Source organism: Tursiops truncatus, chromosome 1 (assembly GCF_011762595.2).
Source record: "Tursiops truncatus isolate mTurTru1 chromosome 1, mTurTru1.mat.Y, whole genome shotgun sequence".
NCBI lineage: Eukaryota > Metazoa > Chordata > Mammalia > Artiodactyla > Delphinidae > Tursiops > Tursiops truncatus.
In genome coordinates this window covers 35,645,334-35,666,762 of record NC_047034.1, presented here as the reverse complement: position 1 = coordinate 35,666,762, position 21,429 = coordinate 35,645,334, and the positions used below count along the sequence as shown (strand labels likewise).

Below are 21,429 nucleotides of genomic sequence, written 5' to 3'. Positions count from 1 at the left end.
ACAAAGACACTGCATTTTTGACAGGTGATTATTTATTTTTGCCGTTCCACCAAACCTAAGGAAGCAGAAGCTTAAAATGAGGTAGGATATCAACCACCAATAGTTCCACATTAGCAGTGGCGTCAAAAATTTCAAAGATTCTTCTAACACAGGTATTTTTTCAGTAAATAATAGCACTTAAGGACCAGTAGAGTTGCTAATAAGGGAAATGTATCTAATTCTCTGTTTTTAAGAGGAAGAGAGGGGAAATAGATGTACTGATTTTTAACTGGTGCTCCACTTCAAGTCTGTAGCTCCAATCTTTCAATCTCCAGAGACAGTTTATACACCTCCAGGGCCATTTTTACATCCTCTGGATTTGGGAGACACTGCATGAGTTTCCTGCCTGCGAGTACTTGTTCACAGCCCGAGAGAACTTCCTAAAAGAGATAAAAGGATGGTTTGAGAGGCTTCTCTCCAAACTGTGAAGGTATAAGATTACTTCAGGATGCCTATTGATGACAATAAAATTGGAGTATCAAGACCCTCCTTAGGACCGATGCAAGAAATCAGAAGATACTTTGTGCATCTCAGCAAAGTATTTGCCCTAAGATCGAGACCAGCATTGCTCTAAGGCAGCAATGAAACTAAGCAGAGAAGGAACAGCACTGCAGAAGATACCCGGGGAACTTCTTCAGGGTCAGCTGAAAGGATGGATCTGACGTCTATGCAAAAGCATAGCACTTACTGTAATAGAAAATGTAGAGCTGGGAGCCAGGTTGCCTATATCTATGGAACCTTCCTATCTAGGGGCTTGGTCTTTCTTGCTATAAAATAAGAGAATTAGAACTTGCTTTAAGAGCTCAACATGTGCTTTGAGAGTAAAAATGCTGATTCTGAAATTGATTTAAACAACTCAGAAATGAGTCCCAATAAAAGTCAGATCTCATCAGTGTTGGCTGGAACAGTGCTCTGGAGCAGGTTACAATTTTTACAATGTGATAGAATACCCCGAAGTGTCTGCCACTTACCCACTCACACTTGGGCACTTCTGGGTACCAGGTTCTGTTCTCTGAGCAGATGATACTCGGAGAGCCGACCACACTATAGCCAGAGTCACACTGGACAGTGACAGTTTCAGACTCAACATACTTATACTTGTCCAGAGACAAAGTTCCATCTTTTATCTCTGGTTTCAGACATAGAGCTATAATGGAAACACGATTTTGATCATTTTGTGATTCTCAGAATAAGATTTTACAATAGGAAAGAATACTGGGGGGTGAGAAACACTGATAGTAAATTTTGCCTGCAGTCTGAGAGTTGTTCTTTAACTACGTTTATTGTATTATTATAACAATAAAATTAATAACAACAATATTAATGTTAATGTATAGCTATCACCAACATAAAACACTATTATTATCTACACTTTGCTGGAGAGAAAAATTAGGTAAAGACAATTTATGTGACTTGTCTATGGTTGCGTAGCTTTTAGGTGACATGATTATGATATAAACCTAGGTATTGTGGTCTAAAATCTGAGTTTTAAAAACTACTGTATGTCAAAACCTGACTCTTTTCAGCATCTTAAGTATGTAATTTCTATTCTTATGCCCTTAGTATCTTCCTGTATTAAATGGAGACAATGGTGGGAAATTAGACACTTGAGTTGCTGTTAGCCGTGTGGTAAGAAAAAAAAAAAATGCACACCTAATCTTGGTCTCATATCAGGTCAGCTTTTCTATGAGGACGTGATGACATGCACCAGGTACTAATGGAGATACCAGATACTTCAAGGACGTTTGGGATTTTTCCATGAGTCCTCATTCTAACTTTCACAAGAATTCACTAAAATTTTGCTGAATCCTCACTATTCTCTTAAATTAAAAATTATTATCTCTAACTCTTGAATATTGATAAAGGTAGTACTGTAGAGCAGTGTGAAAACTACGATCCATTTAATGTGGTGCTGGGTTCATTGACTACTTATTGGAGAAAAACAAATTTTGACCGCTACTTTACACTATAAACCCGTAGGAATTCCAAGTGGGCTGGGGATATCAATGTGAAAGGTAAAGCACAAAGCTCTGGAAGATAACATAGAAGAATATTTTTGAGACAAATATTTTTTAATACCACACATATTTTTTAAACAGCACAGTACCACATCCAAGTATTAAATACAGGAAATGAATAAATAAATACATACATACATACATACATACAAATTTCTAAGTGCTGCCTCTCGCTGGGGAGAAACCATACTGTCAGAACTTGCATGGTGGTCCTACCATCTTAGCAAGGGCCATCAGTAAAGTGGAGTTACCTTTACACTGAGGAGCTAGAGATGACCAATGTGAATTTCTGCAGGTGATTTTTTCTTCTCCAACCAGAATATATCCTTCATCACATTTATACTGCACCACAGTAGTAAAGGAAAAAATTGGACTCACATCTTCATAGGATCCATGGGCAATGCTAGGAAACATGTCGCAGTCTTGAATGGCAAAAGAGAAGGGTCGAAGAGAATGAGCTAGAGTTTAATTAACTATTCAGAGTGATGGACTCTTCCCATTTTATAGAACAAAGTCATTAAATTATACTGCTGAGGTATGTTTCATTTACTTAAAATCACTAGGAATGATTTATTGAGTTCTTAACCACTTGCTAGACACTGTGTTAATCATCATATATATATTATACCATTTAATCCTCATGCTAACTCTCTGAGGCCGTATGAGCATTAGACCCACATTAGAGAAAAGGAAACACAACCGTATAAGGTCACAGCTAGTAAGTACCAGGAACATGAATCAAATTGAGGATTCAACTCAGGTTTGTGTTAGTACAAAGTCCACTGTCACTTTCTGGAATTCTGCTCTCGGTACTGATCATTGGACTTTCACTTTCTACGGCATCAGTGGATGCTTAAAGGCCATAAAATGAAAGTCTGGGCTGAAGAACAATACTCTCCTGTGACTTGCAAAGTCTAGCAATGCTCCATATTTGATTAAGCAAGTAGCTCAGAAACCAGTTAGAAAACTCTTACCTCCCTCACTTAAAGACAATGTCAGGAATTTAAGACAGGTCAGAAATTTAAATTATTTTAAGAATAATAGTTGGGGAAGTATTTTTATAAAGCTTTCGATATCCTGTGAACACCACCTGTAGTCCCAGGTGAGGCTAATGTGTGAGAGAATTTATGCTTCGCATTGAGAGAAGGACCCTCAGGAGATCACTGAGAAAACCTAATGTGGCTCCTTTCAGGCTGGGGGGACATTAGTCACAGCGAACTAGTGTCCAGCTCCTGTCTGAGAAATCTAAAAGGCAAAGGATGGGCTGTCTAGTGACAGGCACTCTAAGGCTCTAAGGTGAGACTGAAGAACAGATCTCTGCTGCTTTGAGGTTGGCCTGGACTCCTGACATTATCAGAAGCAAGGCTGAGTTAGCACTTCAAGTAGATTAGAAATGGGCTGCATGAGAAAGACAGTCATGGTTTAGAATTCATGAAGTACTCTATATTTTTACTCTAGAAAATTTACTCCGTATTTGTAATAACAGAAAATATTTTTGTTTATGGATGGAATTTTTAAAAATTAAGCAATAACTAAGATTATAGATGGTATAATTAACCTATTTGGAAAGTAATCTGTATTAAGCATTTTAGAGCATTTAAATTCAAGAAATTGATTTAAAAATTAAAGATTATTCCTTGCTAAAGCAGCCTCACAAGAATTTTTGCATTTCAACACTTTGTTATTCTAGACACTATAAAATCCTCTATCTGAATTGGAACAACTTCTTTTATACTTAAATTTTATTTCTTATTAATATAGTTCATTGCACTCTTTCAAAAGATTATGATATACCATCATTTCACTGAATTTGTTTTGTTTTTCTTTTTGTTTTTTTACATCTTTATTGGAGTATAATTGCTTTACAATGGTGAGTTAGTTTCTGCTTTATAACAAAGTGAATCAGCTATACATATACATAATCCCCATATCTCCTCCCTCTTGCGTCTCCCTCCCACCCTCCCTATCCCATCCCTCTAGGTGGTCACAAAGCACCGAGCTGATCTCCCTGCATTTCACTGTATTTGATTAATTCTTAATTGGGTATTTTTCTACATATGTTAGAGAAAATACCCCCTTTTCCCATAACCTCTGTACTCACCACACAAGCAGGAAGGGCACAGCAATAGCACCAAGACCCCCAAAAAATGCAGTGCTGGGAAAATGCAAGACAAATTGGTGGCCATGGCACAGTCTCAGAGGGGCCACAGTGGCGCTCAGCTGTTCTCAGACACCTTGGATCAAGATGAGGAAAAGTAAGCAACAGTTGAAATGGTGCCTAAGCAAAGAAAAGCAGCCTTGACAAAGCCCAGCTATGTGTCAGTAAAGGGGAGGGATTAGGGGAGTGACTAGAAGGCCAGGTGCTTGGCATAGCTCTGACAGGGACAAGCTCAGAAGGCTCCTTCTTGGGCAGAAGCATCTGGAGGCCTCAGGAATTCTGTATGTATTTACTATTGTAACCCCAAGACTTTCTTGCAGTTCAGATACAGAACATGATGAATTCCTTTCTGGATTTATATACATGATGTTCTCTGAGTAAACAAGAACACATGGTGCAAGGACTTCAGCTCATGATGCACAGTGTCTGATGCACAGTTGTCTCCTCAGGAGGTAGAAGCCATAGCATGAGGGAAGATAAGACGTCTGAGAAGCAGTCCCTGTCCAGGGAGTGCTTTCTTTAATCAGGGTATGAATTGCTCACAGATAAATAGGTTTTTTAAAAGTCTAGAAAATTGTGTTTCTCCCTAGATAGCCCACAGTCTAGCCAGAACAGAGTAAAATGTCTCTCAGTGTGAAAATACTAAAGATCTTGCCCAGACAATAATTATTCTCACAATACTTCAGTAGGAACTTCTTTTCCCTATTTCCTGGGTCTTCTAATGCACATAAAAAAGCAAATAATTCACTCTAGGAAGATATTCTAGTGTAGAAACTATTTTAGCCTGTGTTTGTAGCACAGAAAAAGCATGCACAGAAAGTTAAATTGTTGAGGATGATGAGTTAAGAAGAAAGGAAGATTTATTATGACTCTCAGAATATCTGAATGATGCTGGATTTGAGTGAAGCCCAAAATTTTGTCTCTAAGCACGAAAAGACAAGTGGATGGAAGGCACATATGTTATTTTTCATGGATTATTAACCATCAAGACTAAGATTTCTCTTAACCATCTGGGACTGCCTGTCTATTCATCCAGATCATTTCCTAAATTTTGTCTCCTTTAGTGGGCCAGAAGAAACTACTAACGTGGATTCTATACTTTGCCCACCAACTGTGGATTACTGTTCCTAGAGGAGATGAAGATAGTTGGCTAAACAAAAGAGAAGACTAAGTTCTGGGAACTGTCCTAATGAGCTTCACTACTCAGCTGACCTGGAGTGACTCTACATATCAATAATAGCCAAAATGCCTACTTATCAAAAATAAATGAGGAGCATTACTAAATATGGCTGAGTGAACACCTTTGGCATACTAAAGAAAACAAAATTAAATTTCAACTTCCTAGATAGAAAGAAAACAATAGGAAGCCTACTAAATGGCTGCTGCCTTTAGAAAGAGGAGCCACAATAAAGCAATTTAATGATTAACGAGAAAGTTTTGCTGAGCTGCTTTTAATCTTTAAGCACGTCATATACCAGAACTTTACCTAAGTTATCATAACTGATCCTCAGAAAAACCTGTGACCTGGTTCTTACCTTCCTCTTTGCATAGATGAGGAAACAGGTTCAAATAGATTAAGTAAACTGCCCCCAAACATTTCAGATAATGAGCAGCTAAGCCAAATTCTGAACCCAAGACTGCTTATAAATTCAAGATTTTTTCTTTATACCAAAATAATTTCCACTTACTGGCCAATAATGGTTTTCCTTCAGAACACTGAACCAACCATTTGGGAGTAAATCAGCATTGTTGGCCTTTACTCAATAGTAGTCTTACCCTCCAGTTGCTGCTGGTGCTGCAGTTAATGGCTTGGACCTGTGACCTCCTCCAGAGAATGTGCTGGGATGGCAAGAAACACCCCATCCTGATGTATCTAGGAAGTTATACCCTGTCCCCCAGGAGCAACGAATGCCGACTGATATTGGAATACAAAAGCTATGACTCCTTGCCTCAAGGCTGGACAAAGCTGTGGTGCAATCTACTCTCTAGAGCCACCATGGATCAGGTGATTCTCCACTTAACCTGAGAACAGTCCTTGATCAGCTCCTTTCTCTCCGTATCCTGCTGCTTTATTCCCCTAGAGTTGTTTTTTCTTTTTGTTTTTGCTGAAGATCACAGCATCAAAAATTCACATGCATCTGAATGCCTTCTGAAGAAGCTGACTGAAGACAGTTTGTACCACTAATGCATCTAGGAAGCAAACTCTAAGAATGGGATTCTAGAATTGGATCATTCTTCAGCCAACTGACCATCAAGACTCCATCTCTGGTGATTCATGAAATATTGATAGTCCTGGCTTGCTGTATCCTTGCAACAAAAAACATTTTTACCTGGTAAACTCTCATGGCATGTAGATGGAAGGAGATGCATTGGCTGTGCAATATCTCTGACATTTGAGAAGTGTAATAAAAATAGCAATTATTAGGATTTTGCAAGGGACAGTTGAGTACCATTGATACAGGCCTGAAAGTGAGAGCTCAACACAATCAATCACAATTCAAATCCAAGTGTGAAAGCTACTAGTTACTATTTAAAGAAACCGTTATCTCAGGTAGCTGGGAGGCTAATCATGCTAAGGACCAGGTTCAGGGTATAATCATAAAGGAATACTAGAACTTCAATAAAAGGTGAATTCTTAGCTCTGGCAAGCCTCCTACTCAGACTCAGGACCCTTTTGGAAGGAATGGTGCCTTTAGATTTTCAATGAGGATATCTGGGTAGTTGCACTACAGAACCATGAACGCCAGATTCCCCTAAACCCAAAAAGCCTATATAATTGGTCCAGTATCCCTTGTTATAAGATAGTGCCCCTGTTGCTTGAAGACTATGCAGAGGAATCAAATGTGACAGATATCTTATAAGGCCATAATTGCCCTTCTCAAGATTTACCCCCCACCTCCCCTCCAGGCATCAGACCAATAGCTGGAATCAAATCTCAGCACGAACTGACTAAAGGCATGCCACGCCTGCTGAGGGAAGAGAGAAATCATATGCAGGATCTATGGGACCTAGTTAGCATGAGTTTGGAGATAGGAGAGCATGTCTAGGAGGGGATCCCAAAGCAGGATAAGGGAGAGTTTGTCAGGATAGGGGATATTCTCCCTTAACACAAGATTTAACACCCTGGCAAGTGCCCTGAGTGTCAGTTCTTACATGTTTCTGGATGATTTGGGAAGGTTAGTAAAAGTGATAGTCAATATTAAATGTGTAGAGATGTCAGAACAGCCGTGGCAGGCTAAGTAGGAAGTGATCAAAGGCTCAGAGAAGTAGACGTGTTAGAATGATCTAATTTATAAAACCAGAAGACCAACCTGCTATCTTCTTCATGGGAGCCCTGAGGACAATAAGCAATGTACTAGTGACAAGGACCAAAATTATACAGTAACTTAGTTGTGGCTGGCTCTCTGAAGGCTGCATCTTATGGTAGGAGATGCTGTGGTTGTTTAGCAGCACTGGGGAATATAGAATCCCAGGATAGCAGGGCTAAGTGGAAGAACTTAACCTTCAAAAGCAGGTTAGGTGAAAAATACTGGAGAGCTAGAACCAGGGAGATGCAAGAGATGTGCCTAGGATGCAAAATTAAATAAGAACTTATTCTCAGGTTGTGGAAATGCTGACCCTGAAAATGAGAGTCTCCTTAAGAGTGAGGCATGTAGGGCAGTAAGGTTGGAATGCAGCCAAGGGAAGAGGATATCCTGACCTGTAGAATCTGTGAAGAGGGTTAATAGATATGATGTTCCTTAGGGTAAGGATCACCCAACATGGGAATTTCTTGAAATATAATTAAAAGAGGTCAAAAATGAATGATACAAAGACCAAGGTCAGCTACTTCCATTGAATGTCATGATCTTTTACTCAGTTACTTTCCACTCTCCCCGCTTGGTAATTTTCTCACCAGTTCTCAGACTGAAAGTGAGGACAGATTCCTATGAGGAAGGACTGTGCAACACCATGACAAGTATATATATTGTATACTTCTCCAGTCCTTACCCCAAAGGAATCTTCAATAATTTACTTAAGTCATTGTGCACTAGAATCTTTAGAGACTTGTTGTATCTGAACTATCTCTGGTACCTGGGAACATAAAGTGTCACCATGACCCCATTAAAATAGATGCTACAGGGGCCAGGCAATAAAGGATTCCTAGTTCATGTCAATCTCACAGTGATCTATTGAGTTTTTGGACCCACCTGGTGGTCATTTCTGTGGTCCTCAAGTGTATAGCAGTTCATAGGACCCTCACATTAGTACTCTGATCTTTGGAATGAAAGCTATCAAGGTAAGGAAACCTATGTTTTTAAAAAAAAACTATAAATATTATCATTTACTGCTAAAACACTGAATGCTTTTCCCTTAAGATTAGAAGTGGAGGCAAGGATATTGACTCTCATCAGTCCTATTCAGCAAAATATTGGAGGACCTAGCTAGTGCAATAAGGAAAGAAAAAAGAATAAAAACATACAGTTTGGAGCTTCCCTGGTGACGCAGTGGTTGAGAGTCCGCCTGCCGATGCAGGGGACACGGGTTCGTGCCCTGGTCTGGGAAGATTCCACATGCCACGGAGCAGCTGGGCCCGTGACCCATGGCCGCTGAGTCTGTGCATCCGGAGCCTGTGCTCCGCAACGGGAGAGGCCACAACAGTGAGAGGCCCGCGTACCGCAAAAAAAAAAAAAAAAAAAAAAGAAATCATAAATATCAGATCAGAAATAAATGAAAAAGAAATGAAGGAAATGATAGCAAAGACAAATAAAACTAAAAGCTGCTTCTTTGAGAAGATAAATAAAATTGATAAACCATTACCAGACTCATCAAGAAAAAAAAAGAGAGAAGATTCAAATCAACAGAATTAGAAATGAAAAAGGAGAAGTAACTGGCACCACAGAAATACAAAGTATCATGAGAGATTACTACAAGTAACTATATGGCAATAAAATGGACAACCTGGAGGAAATGGACAAATTCTTAGAAAAGTACAACCTTCTGAGACTGAATGAGGAAGAAAGAGAAAATATAAACAGACAATCACAAGCACTGAAATTGAAACTGTGATTTAAAATCTTCCAACAAACAAAAGCCCAGGACCAGATGTCTTCACAGGCAAATTCTATCAAACATTTAGAGAAGAGCTAACATCTATCCTTCTCAAATTCTTCCATAATATAGCAGAGGGAGGAACACTCCCAAACTCATTCTATGAGGCCACCATCACCCTGATAAAAAAACCAGACAAAGATGTCACAAGAAAAAACTACAGGCCAATATCACTAATGAACGTAGATGCAAAACTCCTCAACCAAATACTAGCAAAGAGAATCCAACAGCACATTAAAAGGATCATACACCATGATCAAGTGGAGTTTATCCCAGGAATGCAAGGATTTGTCAATATACACAAATCAATCAATGTGATACACCATATTAACAAACTGAAGAAGAAAAACCATTTGATTATCTCAGTAGATGCAGAAAAAGCTTTCAACAAATTTCAACACCGATTTATGACAAAAACTCTCCAGAAAGTAGGCATAGACGGAAGTTATATCAACATAATAAAGGCCATATATGACAAACCCACAGCCAACATCGTTCTCAATAGTGAAAAACTGAAACCATTTCCACTAAGATCAGGAACAAGACAAGGTAGCCCACTCTCACCACCATTAGTCAACATAATTTTGGAAGTTTTAGCCACAGCAATCAGAGATGAAAAAGAAATAAAAGGAATCCAAATCAGAAAAGAAGTAAAACAGTTACTGTTTGCAGATGAAATGATACTATACATAGAGAATCCAAAAGATACTACCAGAAAACTGCTGGAGCTAATCAATGAATTTGGTAACATAGCAGGATACAAAATTAATGCACAGAAATCTCTGGCATTCCTATACACTAATGATGAAAAATCTGAAAGAGAAATTAAGGAAACACTCCTATTTACCATTGCAACAAAAAGAATAAAATACCTAGGAATAAACCTACCTAAGGAGACAAAAGACCTATATGCAGAAAACTATAAGACACTGATGAAAGGAATTAAAGATGATACAAACAGATGGAGAGATATATCATGTTCTTGGATTGGAAGAATCAACTTTGTGAAAATGACTATACTACCCAAAGCAATCTACAGGTTCAATGCAATCCCTATCAAACTACCAATGGCATTTTTCACAGAACTAGAAAAAAAAATTTCACAATTTGTATGGAAACACAAAAGACCCTGAATAGCCAAAGCAATCTTGAGAAAGAAAAACGGAGTTGGAGTAATCAGGTTCCTGGACTTCAGACTAAACTACAAAGCTACAGTAATCAAGACAGTATGGTACTGGTACAAAAACAGAAATATAGATCAATGGAAAAGGATAGAAAGCCCAGAGATAAACCCACGCACATACGGTCACCTTATCTTTGATAAAGGAGGCAAGAATATACAATGGAGAAAAGACAGCCACTTCAATAAGTGGTGCTGGGAAAACTGGACAGCTACATGTAAAAGAATGAAATTAGAACACTCCCTAACATCATACACAAAAATAAACTCAAAATGGATTAAACCTAAATGTAAGGCCAGACACTATAAAACTCTTAGAGGAAAACATAGGCAGAACACTCTCTGACATAAATCACAGCAAGATCCTTTTTGACCCACCTCCTAGAGAAATGGAAATAAAAACGAAAATAAACAAATGGGACCTAATGAAACTTAAAAGCTTTTGCACAGCAAAGGAAACCATGAACAAGACCAAAAGACAACCCTAATAATGGGAGAAAATATTTGCAAACGAAGCAACTGACAAAGGATTAATCTCCAAAATTTATAAGCAGCTCATGCAGCTCAATAACAAAAAAACAAACAACCCAATCCAAAAATGGGCAGAAGACCTAAATAGACATTTCTCCAAAGAAAATATACAGACTGCCAAAAAACACATGAAAGAATACTCAACATCCTTAATCATTAGAGAAATGCAAATCAAAACTACAATGAGATATCATCTCACACCAGTCAGAATGGCCATCATCAAAAAATCTACAAACAATAAATGCTGGAGAGGGTGTGGAGAAAAGGGAACACTCTTGCACTACTGGTGGGCATGTGAATTGGTACAGCCACTATGGAGGAAAGTATGGAGGTTCCTTAAAAAACTACAAACAGAGCTACCATATGACCCAGCAATCCCACTACTGGGCATATACCCTGAGAAAACCATAATTCAATAAGAGTCATGTACCAAAATGTTCATTGCAGCTCTATTTACAATAGCCCAGAGATGGAAACAACCTAAGTGTCCATCATCGGATGAATGGATGAAGAAGATGTGACACATATATGCAACGGAATATTACTCAGCCATAAAAAGAAACGAAATTGAGCTATTTGTAATGAGGTGGATAGACCTAGAGTCTGTCATACAGAGTGAAGTAAGTCAGAAAGAGAAAGACAAATACCATATGCTAACACGTATATATGGAATTTAAGAAAAAAGAAATGTCATGAAGAACCTAGGGGTAAGACAGGAATAAAGACAGAGACCTACTAGAGAATGGACTTGAGGACCCAGGGAGGGGGAAGGGTAAGCTGTGACAAAGCGGGAGAGAGGCATGGACATATATATACTACCAAACGTAAGGTAGATAGCTAGTGGGAAGCAGCTGCATAGCACAGGGAGATCAGCTCAGTGCTTTGTGACCCCCTGGAGGGGTGGGATAGGGAGGGTAGGAGAGAGGGAGACGCAAGAAGGAAGAGATATGGGAACATATGTATATGTATAACTGATTCACTTTGTTATAAAGTAGAAACTAACACACCATTGTAAAGCAATTATACTCCAATAAAGATGTAAAAAAAACAGTTTCAGCAGATCTCCAGGGCACTGGAAATCTGGATGGCCCTTTGAAGATGTCCAAGATTGGGTCAAGGGAAGTGGGCCTTTGAACCACTTTATCAACCTGTGAGTGATTATGGGCTGCCCTCAAGGAGAGATTGCATATTTGGTTCAGGCAGTTTCCCAAAAATGCCCTGTGGTGGTTAAAAATCCAGACTCTCAGGCCCCACCCCCTACAAATACATCTGGTAAGTCTTCAAGTATCTGAATTATTACTGAAATGCCCCCAGTGATTCTCATATGCAACAAATTGGAGAATCACTAGTCTAACAGAGATGCTTATTTATTCATTTCTCTATATATTCCATGGTCCATCTTTGCTTCAAAATAGAGCTTTAGTAGCTATGTGTCTGGATAGACTCACAGTAGCTTAACTCCTTGCAAAAACATCAATCTCAACTTATGTTTTAATAGATCAACTCAGTTCTTATAAAAGGCTATATATTTGGCTATTAGAAGAATAGCTTTGAAATTGGTGATGGTGCTGTCCATGACGTTATTCACAGTTTCTTATAAAATAACCCATGAGATAAATTTTAATTTTCTATTTTAATATCACCTATTTTAGTAAGAGCAAATAAGGTCGTCTGTCAGAAATATTTTTAGTTTTATCAACCAATAGGAAATACATAACCATTGTATTTCCCATTTTTTCCTTGGTGGAAAATAAACAAAATTTAGATTATAAACCTAGATTTTAATAAATTTGCTGCTACTCTTCCAGCATTTCCTTCTTTATAGATTTAACTCTAAGCAATCGTTGAGTGATTTTGACTTCACCTTTTTATTTTAGCAACTTTAAGTTATTCATGCTCTGCTATTTATCAATGTATTGCCTTTAGCTCCAAATTCACCATTTATTACACACAACTGTGATCATGAACAGAATTCCTTTAAACATTTCCGCTTTGCAGTGAGCATGATGCTAAACTTTCTCAGTAGAGGGTGCCAGAGGAACATTGTGGGAAGAAGATATGCTCCTGCTGTTTCCTGCTGCTTCACAGTGGGTTAGCATTGTGAGTGTAAGGATACCTACTAGCACTCTGCCCCAGCCCTGTGCCCAGAATGCAGAATCCCATGGTAATTTTGCAGCCCTGAACTGGTCTGGCCACCACCTTCCTGTGGTTCTCCTGACAGCGGTGCTATTCCAGGCCTCTCGCCACACTGGCACTCTGTCTGCATGCCTGCACACCTGGCCACCAGCTGCCATGTGCCTGCACCCCATCTCTGTCTTGTAGGCTTGTCACTGGATTCCCTATCACTCTGCACACCTATGCTCCTGGTTACCATCAGCAGTCACTTCACTAACACAGAATGCTCTAGTGTCCCTGGCCAGCTTCAGGCCCACGTGCATACTCATCAGCTGTAGCTCATTTATGCCCTGCCTGCATTCCCAAGCGTGGTTTCTGTACACCATCTCTGGTCCAGGCAACATTGAACTTCCCCAGCATCTAGTAGGTTGCAATTATACCTTTTCCAATGAGATCTAAACCCAAGCATTGGAAAAGGCCCTCCTTTGAAGTTTGTCCTTTCTTGAGTACTTTCCCACAGCCCTAGGGAAACATATAGAGTTTTCTTAGAGCCTATAGCTTCTATTTTATCACAATTTAATAATTCTTTATATTTAACTTCCCCTGTTTAAATCATTGTGTGGTTTCTCTCTCCTGATTAGACCCAGATTGATAACATGTACATTCTGGTATACCTTAAAAATGGATATAATTTAAAACTTGCAGTACTCAAGCTTCCATCAGGTATTGAGCTAGATGACATCTAAAAATAGTTTTGGGAAATAAATTTTTTTAATTACATAAATTCATGTAGAGTATTTAAATATATTTTGAATATAAGAGAACTCATCATATCTTTAAATCCGCAAATAGGCTCATTATTGGTATCAGAAAATCGGTTATTTGCCTGAAATTGGTGACAAAAGGACTAAGAAGAATAAGTCCTGGATTCAGAGGAGTTTTAGAAAATAACATGCCCCTTTTTTGGGCTCCCATAAATACAAAATGTCAGTACAATCAACAGAGTCTCCCCTTAGTTAAAATTTTTCATGGCAGAGCCTCTGGTTTACCAATTTCCTTCTCCCCAAGGTTATTAAACCTAGAATAGAAATAATCCGCTTATGTGTAATTCATTTTCCTGTGGTCAGAGAATATTTGGCAGCTGAGGCTTTGTAGCTGACTTTCTTAGACTGAACTAAACTTTAGCACCAAATTAACATTTCATACAACTGTATACACTTTTTACTCACAACATAATTATTCAGCATCACTGTGAGCAAACCTCTGAGGGAAATGCAAAGATGAACTAATCATAGTGGAAGGGAAAACATTTCATTAAAACAAAGAGACAAATGTAAATCCTCTGCAGTTTAGGAAAGGGAGCAACTATTTCAGGAAAAATGAAAGTTCTCTCAATGTTGATAGTGCAAAAGTAATGTGATGGAAATAGGCTGAGTGGTAGAGGGAGAAAACAGAATCCAAAGAGAATATAGAAGCAATAATCTTCTCGTCTTGCATGGTAGAAGTTCAAGTTGTAAATAAGCAAGCAGAAGACCAGAAGCTCTTTCTCTGGAGAAACTAGACAGCAGCAGAGAAGACACTAATAAACAATAATATTGGGGGCTTCCCCACTCTGTATTTGTCAGGAAACAGGACATCCAAAAGCTCAGTGGCTCAAATCAGACAGAAATGTATTTGCCTTTCATGAAACAGGAGGCATAAGGACATTTAGGATGGTCAGCAGTTCTGCCCACATGATTAACCAAGGACCAGGTCCCTTCCTCCTTGTTGCTTCAGCATCCCACGGGATGCTACCCTCCTCGGCATGGCGGAAGTTGGTTCACCACCACTCTGTCAGCATCTCAGCCTTCACCATGGGGAAAAAGGAATCAGAGAGCAAGCAGCTTCTTACCCCCACCCCCTTCCCAGTTTTACTGAGGTATAATTGACATACAGCACTATGTGAGTTTAAGGTGTACAGCATAATGATTTGATTTACATGTATCATGAAATGATTATCACAATAAGTTTAGTGAACATCCATCATCTCATATAGATTCAAAATTAAACAAATAGAAAATTTTTTCTTGTGATAAAAACCCTTAAGATTTACTCTCTTAACAACTTTCATATGTAACATACAGCAGTGTTAATTATATTTATCATGTGGTACATTACATCCCTAGCACTTATTTATCTTATTACTGGAAGTGTGTACCTCTTGACTGCCTTCATCCAATTCCCCCTTCCACCTCAATCTGATCTCTTTTTCTATCAGTTTGTTTGTTTTTGAAGTATAATTGACCTACAGCACTACGGTATTTCCTGTTGCACAACATAGTGATTCAATACTTTTATACATTTCAAAATGATCACCATGATAAATATAGGTACAATATGTCATTATACAAAAACACTACATAGTTACTGACTATATTCCTCACACTGTACGTTTCGTACAGGTGGCTCATTTATTCTGCAACTGGAAGTTTGTACCTCTTAATCTCCCTCACCTATTTATTTCCTTCCCCCACCCTCTCCCCTCTAGTAACCACCTATTTGTTTTCTATATCTATAACTCTGTCAAGCAGCTTCTTTTTTAAGTAAGTAACCAGGAAGTCACACCCATTGGAAAGTTGCTCCAAGGTAGGCTCTAGTGAAGAGAGGCAATGTGTCCTGCTGATATTTTAAATGGTGGAAGGGGTTCTGCTTCTTAAAATCAAAAGGGGGTTAATATAGAAAAACAATCAGCAGTCTCTGTTATGACAATTTAATTAAAAATGCCTCACCTGTCCCATCAGACTGCAAGTAAGCCTACAGTCAGCAAAATTTGTTCATATACACGGAATTTTAAATGAGATTATTCAGGCCTCACTCTTCAAAAAGAACTGACCAGTGATCATTAATAAAGGTTTGCAGGGAGCAAAATAACACTAGCTATTACAAATAGCTCCATGGAGTCCAGAATGAATCTAGGTAGAGAGAACAGGATATTATTTTTTTTAAGAAAAAGAAAAGAATAGAAATCATTTGGAAAACATTAAATATTCTTAAAAGAAATTGAAAAATTCAACAAAAGTGTTGGAATATAAAGCCAAAGGAATCTCCCAGGAAGTGTGTGAAGGGCTGGGGTAAGAATGAAGACAGAAAACATAGCAAAAGTAGACAATCAACCAATCAACAGGGAGATCCAATACCAGACTAATTGGACTTCAGTAAGAGAAAAGAGTGAAGAAATATTATTGAAGAAATTACATAAGAAAATTTCTCAGACCAGAAGAACATGAGTTTACGGTCTGAAAGCACTCATCAAAAACCGGCAAAGTGAATGAAGAAATAAAATATAGCAAAGTGCATCAACATGATATTTTAGAATGTCACAGGTGACGAGTGTATCTTTAAAACTTCCAGAGTAGGGGGGAGAAAATCAGGTCAGAAGTCAGGATGTCCTCTGACTTCTCAATAGCTGTACTGGAAGTAATAAGACAGTGGAGAAATCCCTTTAAAATGAGAGGGGAAATTATTTTTAACCCAGCCCTCTACACACAGCCAAACTATCAATCAAGTGTGAAAATGAAGACAGTTTCAAACATGCCGAGACCCCAATTTTTACTTCCTATGCATCATTTCTCGGGCAGTTCCCAAAGGATGGGCTTTAGTAAAATGAAAATTCAAGGAAGAGGAAAACATGGATCCAAGAACCAGAGAAAGTAACAGAAGTGAGTCTGCAGGTGTGAGAGCATCCACCATGTGCTGAAGTGTGTAGCAGACCATCAAGTCCTGTCCATGTCACTAGGGCCCTACCACTTCAGCACAGTCTGGATAACTTCCAGATGCCAGTTCTGCTTCCTTTTGCCTAGGCTTTTCCAGAACTATTTAAAGCCATTCTGATTTTGGCTTAGCAGGAAAAACGGTGGTAAGGAACACCTCCCAGAAGCAGCTCTCAATTAACAACTGATGGAAGTTAGTATCACTACCCCAGCTCCCTCACCTTTGGGTGATTACCCTGAGGTGTGAGTTCAACATCTTTACCAGTTTCCCCTGGTGTTAGGCTCCTGTCATCTTAACTGGCTTGATAACATACCTTTATTGTCTGTCTTTCCTTCCCTGTCTCACTGCCCTACTCATCTCCTGGTGTTTCCTGCATCTTCCAAACAAACTACTTACACTTTAATTCTTGTTTCAGGGTCTGCTCCTGGTGGAACCTAAACTAAGGCCAAGTGGGAGAGTGGAGGGCTCTGAGAGGAGGGTCTATGGGAACTAGAAGGGAGTTGATAAGCACCTGATGTCTCTGAACATTGGAACAATCTTGGTAGACTGAAAAATCTCTTGGAGCATTTAGGAGGAATTGGAAATAGAAATATAGAAAACTAAGCAAGCAAGCAGACAACTTCACTAAAAAGGGCACTATCAACACAGGACAGAACAAAAGAAAGTTGTAAAGAGAGGAACATGCTCACAAAACACTACTTGATTTAGTTCAGTCACAACGTGTAACTGAAATTGTGCAATAACTACACAGGAAGAAGGAAGAAATGCAGATGATTAAATTAGAAGATGATTGAATCTTTGTTTGTATTCAATAGACAAATGGACAATTCATTAAAAAGTAGAAAAAACAAGTTAGGTAAAAATATGGTGATAAATACCAGGAAAAAAAAATGTTACAAGAAGTGACAGTGTTTCTCTGAGACTAGGGAAAAGGGATTGTGTGGGTCCAGTTAGTGCATTAACTTGTTAAATGTACTTAGGTTTTAAATTAATTTTAAAGATAAATAAGATTGATAAGTCAAGAAATAGTGTCAGGCCTTCCCTGGTGGCGCAGTGGTTGAGAGTCCTCCTGCCGATGCAGGAGACACGGGTTTGTGCCCCGGTCCCAGAAGATCCCACATGTCGTGGAGCGGCTGGGCCCGTGAGCCATGGCCACTGAGCCTGCGCGTCCGGAGCCTGTGCTCCGCAACGGGAGAGGCCACGACAGTGAGAGGCCCGCGTACCGCAAAAAAAAAAAAAAAGATGGGCCCCCCCCAAAAAGAAATAGTTTCACTTGTAATGTGGTTTGCAATTTATAATTTTTATATAATGTATACTTTTATATAATTTATAACTTTAATTTAAAGTTATAATTATAATTTTATATAAAAATTAAAACTTTAAGTGTGAAATTTAAAATGAAAAAAGAAAAATGTAATGCAGTTGCACTGTTTACACCCACCTTTATTGTTTCAATATTTGTTTATGTGTACACGCATTTATTTTAGATATTTTGAGAGGCATTTAAATAAAAGAATAAAGTAAAGAATGGAGAAATAATTCATATCAGTGTGAATTACAGTCTCTGTACTGCTCCTTTATACTTGCAGAGAATGGCAAGGAAGGAAACGTGAAGGATTGACATTTAAAAGCCCCAACTATTTCTGCTTTACAGCTAAAGAATGAAGCTTGAGGTAGAATTCTTTATCTGAGCACATAAATAATACCCAAACATAAGCATACTTAGCTATTCAATTCTAATCCACTAATAAAATGATGTGGAAGTAAGAATCAGATAGTAGAAATCTTAATTTCATTTATGAAAATGAGAAAAATTATTCTCTCCCAACCTATCCCAATATCCAAACCAGTTTCTCTGTATCAGTAAAACCTTCTTAAGCACAGCTACAAAAATCTACCAAGGATTTCTATGTATATAATACATTTAAAAACATCAACTATCTTTATCTAATAATCAGTGAACTCATTAGTGAGTATAATTGCAAGCAGTGTTCAGTGATACTATATAGTATGAAATAGAAATTACATTTTTATTCAATTGTAGAAAAGATATGTACTATAGTTAAAAAATGAAATAATGTGATATAAATAATAAATGATATAAATTATAATGAAATAGGAAATTAATTCAATCAGCACATAACAAAATAAAATAAATAAGCAAAGACATGGTTTTCAAATTATTACAGTACTTAATGAATGAAGGCTTTTCTGAGTGAGGTTTGTTGGCAAAGGAGGGAGATGGGAGCATATAATCACTCCTGCTGGTGGGAGAAGGTGAGTGAGAAGTAGTAAAAGCCAGTGAGTGAAACAATTGCCAGATATTTATCCACATCTAATCGCAAGGAACTGGCCAGCGTCTTCTCCTCCAGTCCTTGCTGATGCTGGAAGTAGAAAGAACCATTGCAGGAAGACACAGACTTAAACAGAAGGGACATCTCTTTGGGTTTCCTTTGCTTACAATTATCCAGCTCCTGCTAACATGAGACTATGCTGGCAATTTAAATTTTGTTTAAATAAATACATCTGCCCTACACCCTCCTCATAAGGCAATGGAAATTATTTTTCCATATGTTCTAAACTTTAAATTTTTGGTATAAAATATCCAGGTCCCTTTTCTTCCTCTCACACAAACCCTTAATGAGCACCAAATTGAACAAGTTTCTCTCTTGCAGATTCTTCTAATAAAGCTTTCCTAAGCCTTCTCAACTCACTCCCATTCCTAACAGGATATTCCACTTTCTTAGATCATATTTTTGATGATGAATGTGAAGATAATTATAATACACAAGGTATTTGGACAATGAGAGCAGATGATGATGCAATCCTATTCACAAAGTGTCTGAAGAACCCCTGAGGCTCATACTGCATCCTCACGTCCCAAACCAAAAAAAGGAGGAATAATATTTGTTACAGGGGATTGGTGAATTTTAACTGTTTTTTAGGCAGTGTGAGCAAATATTTGATTTGTTAGAATTCATATAACAAGAAATACCACAATTGGAAAAGAGCCCAATGGAGGACGAAGAACTAAACTGCTCACTGTGAAAAAATGAAGGGAATTGTGTTAAGGGCTACAAAATCCAACTGTTGCAGGAGTCTAATAAAGGCAAATGAGAGATTTGAGTAGGGAAAAAAGCATAGACTGGAACAACATGTCCACAGAGAAAAAGCAACTGGAGAAGACATCATCTGTGTTCTCCCCACATCCCTGCTCTGGAGATTACCACAAGCGTCCCCACAGAGCCATTGGCTACCCGTGTGTCTCGGCCTTGATGTCTTATTGCTGGCCCCACCGGCCCACAATGGGGTCAGATGTGATTGGGTGTCAGTGCTGCCAGAGCAAGTCTTTACCAATGAGAGGAGGGTACTGTTGAATAAATACCCAGGCTCATCCTCCTTACAAAGACAACTCGGAATTGTGTTCCCCATGCTCCCAGAAGGCAGTCAGCATGATTGAGCTTCTGCTTGCAACAGCAATGACCTCTTGAGGCTGTCCTCACTCCCCCATCTTACTACGCCACTCAATCACAGTGCTTTCTGGGGAACCTCCCAAGGAAAGTAGATCCCCACGTGTCTCAGGAGAAACCCAAAATAAACATCAACCAAAAGAAATTCTGAGTAAAAGGACCAGACAAATGGCTTTTAAGACCATGGTTATGGTAACTCACTTAGCAGTATTTCTATATGAAGATGAATGAGCATATTATACATAGAGTGAAATACAGTATTGGAATTAAAAAATAGTGAATAAAAAAAAAGACCATGGACAGATACCTTCTATATTAAGTAGGTTACTATAGCAATTCAAACCTATCTAAAGTTTAGTGAAAGCCTGCTACACACCCTTGTCTCATTGGAGTATGTTTGGGGGAATTAAACTAAAGAGGTCACTGTTCCCCCATAGAGTTCTGTGTATAAAGGAGATAGAACAACCAAAGGAACTGAGATATGAATGATAGAGAGATTTTAGAGGATGCAAGTGTTGGAGGAAGTCGCCAAACACCCCGAGACATAAATGTGATTAATATGGGGTTTCTCCTCATGTGGGGGGTAGTTGCTTGAGCCATTTTACTTTCTATTAAGGAAAATGAGGACCATATCAGAACAAGGACTTGGGAGCACAAAGGTGGCTGCCGGGCGGGCTTCCACTCATCAGGCTTTCAGAGTCTCTTCCTGAGGATGGAATCAGGAGATCAGACACCGACATGAATCTCCTTCTCACAAGCCAAAAGCCAAAAGGGAGCATTAGTGAGGCAGAGGTCAAGTGCATGGGGGTTTAGAAAAGGGCGTGACTGCTTCAAATGGGGGACAACGGACAAGGCTTTTGGGGTGTGTTGATGTTTAATCTAAATACTGAACACCTGAGTGACTTGTACATGTGAACTGTGGAGTAAAGGCAATCCATGGAAATGTATTGGTGTGAACCCATGTTCATATGTCCAAGGTCCCTACAGTAAAATAAATATATCAACTTTATGTATGGGTTTTTTCACAGACCTCATTTCACAGAGTCCTAATGACCACGAAGACAAAATACTGTTGGA

The 21,429-nt window shown here is 38.6% G+C and overlaps 1 protein-coding gene across 1 annotated transcript; it reads right to left on the bottom strand.

Moving 5' to 3' along the window:
• Window positions 1–281: 281 nt before the first annotated feature.
• On the bottom strand, window positions 282–4,289 carry LOC101329658 (apolipoprotein R-like). Its single transcript, XM_019952149.3, has 4 exons — window positions 4,159–4,289; window positions 2,309–2,479; window positions 1,011–1,186; window positions 282–419 (listed from the first exon to the last, which is right to left on the bottom strand). Exons 1-4 carry the CDS (start codon window positions 4,241–4,243, stop codon window positions 282–284), a joined length of 570 nt encoding a protein of 189 aa, XP_019807708.2. The 5' UTR covers window positions 4,244–4,289.
• Window positions 4,290–21,429: the final 17,140 nt, after the last annotated feature.

What these genes read in the sequence shown, in the direction of transcription:
- LOC101329658 (XM_019952149.3), bottom strand. Translation starts at nt 4,243, where the DNA reads ATGGCCACCAATTTGTCTTGCATTTTCCCAGCACTGCATTTTTTGGGG. An exon ending in GTGCCCTTCCTGCTTGTGTG is followed by an intron (nt 2,480 to 4,158) that starts GTGAGTACAGAG and finishes TTGCCATTCAAG; the next exon opens with ACTGCGACATGTTTCCTAGC. An exon ending in TCTAGCTCCTCAGTGTAAAG is followed by an intron (nt 1,187 to 2,308) that starts GTAACTCCACTT and finishes TTTCCATTATAG; the next exon opens with CTCTATGTCTGAAACCAGAG.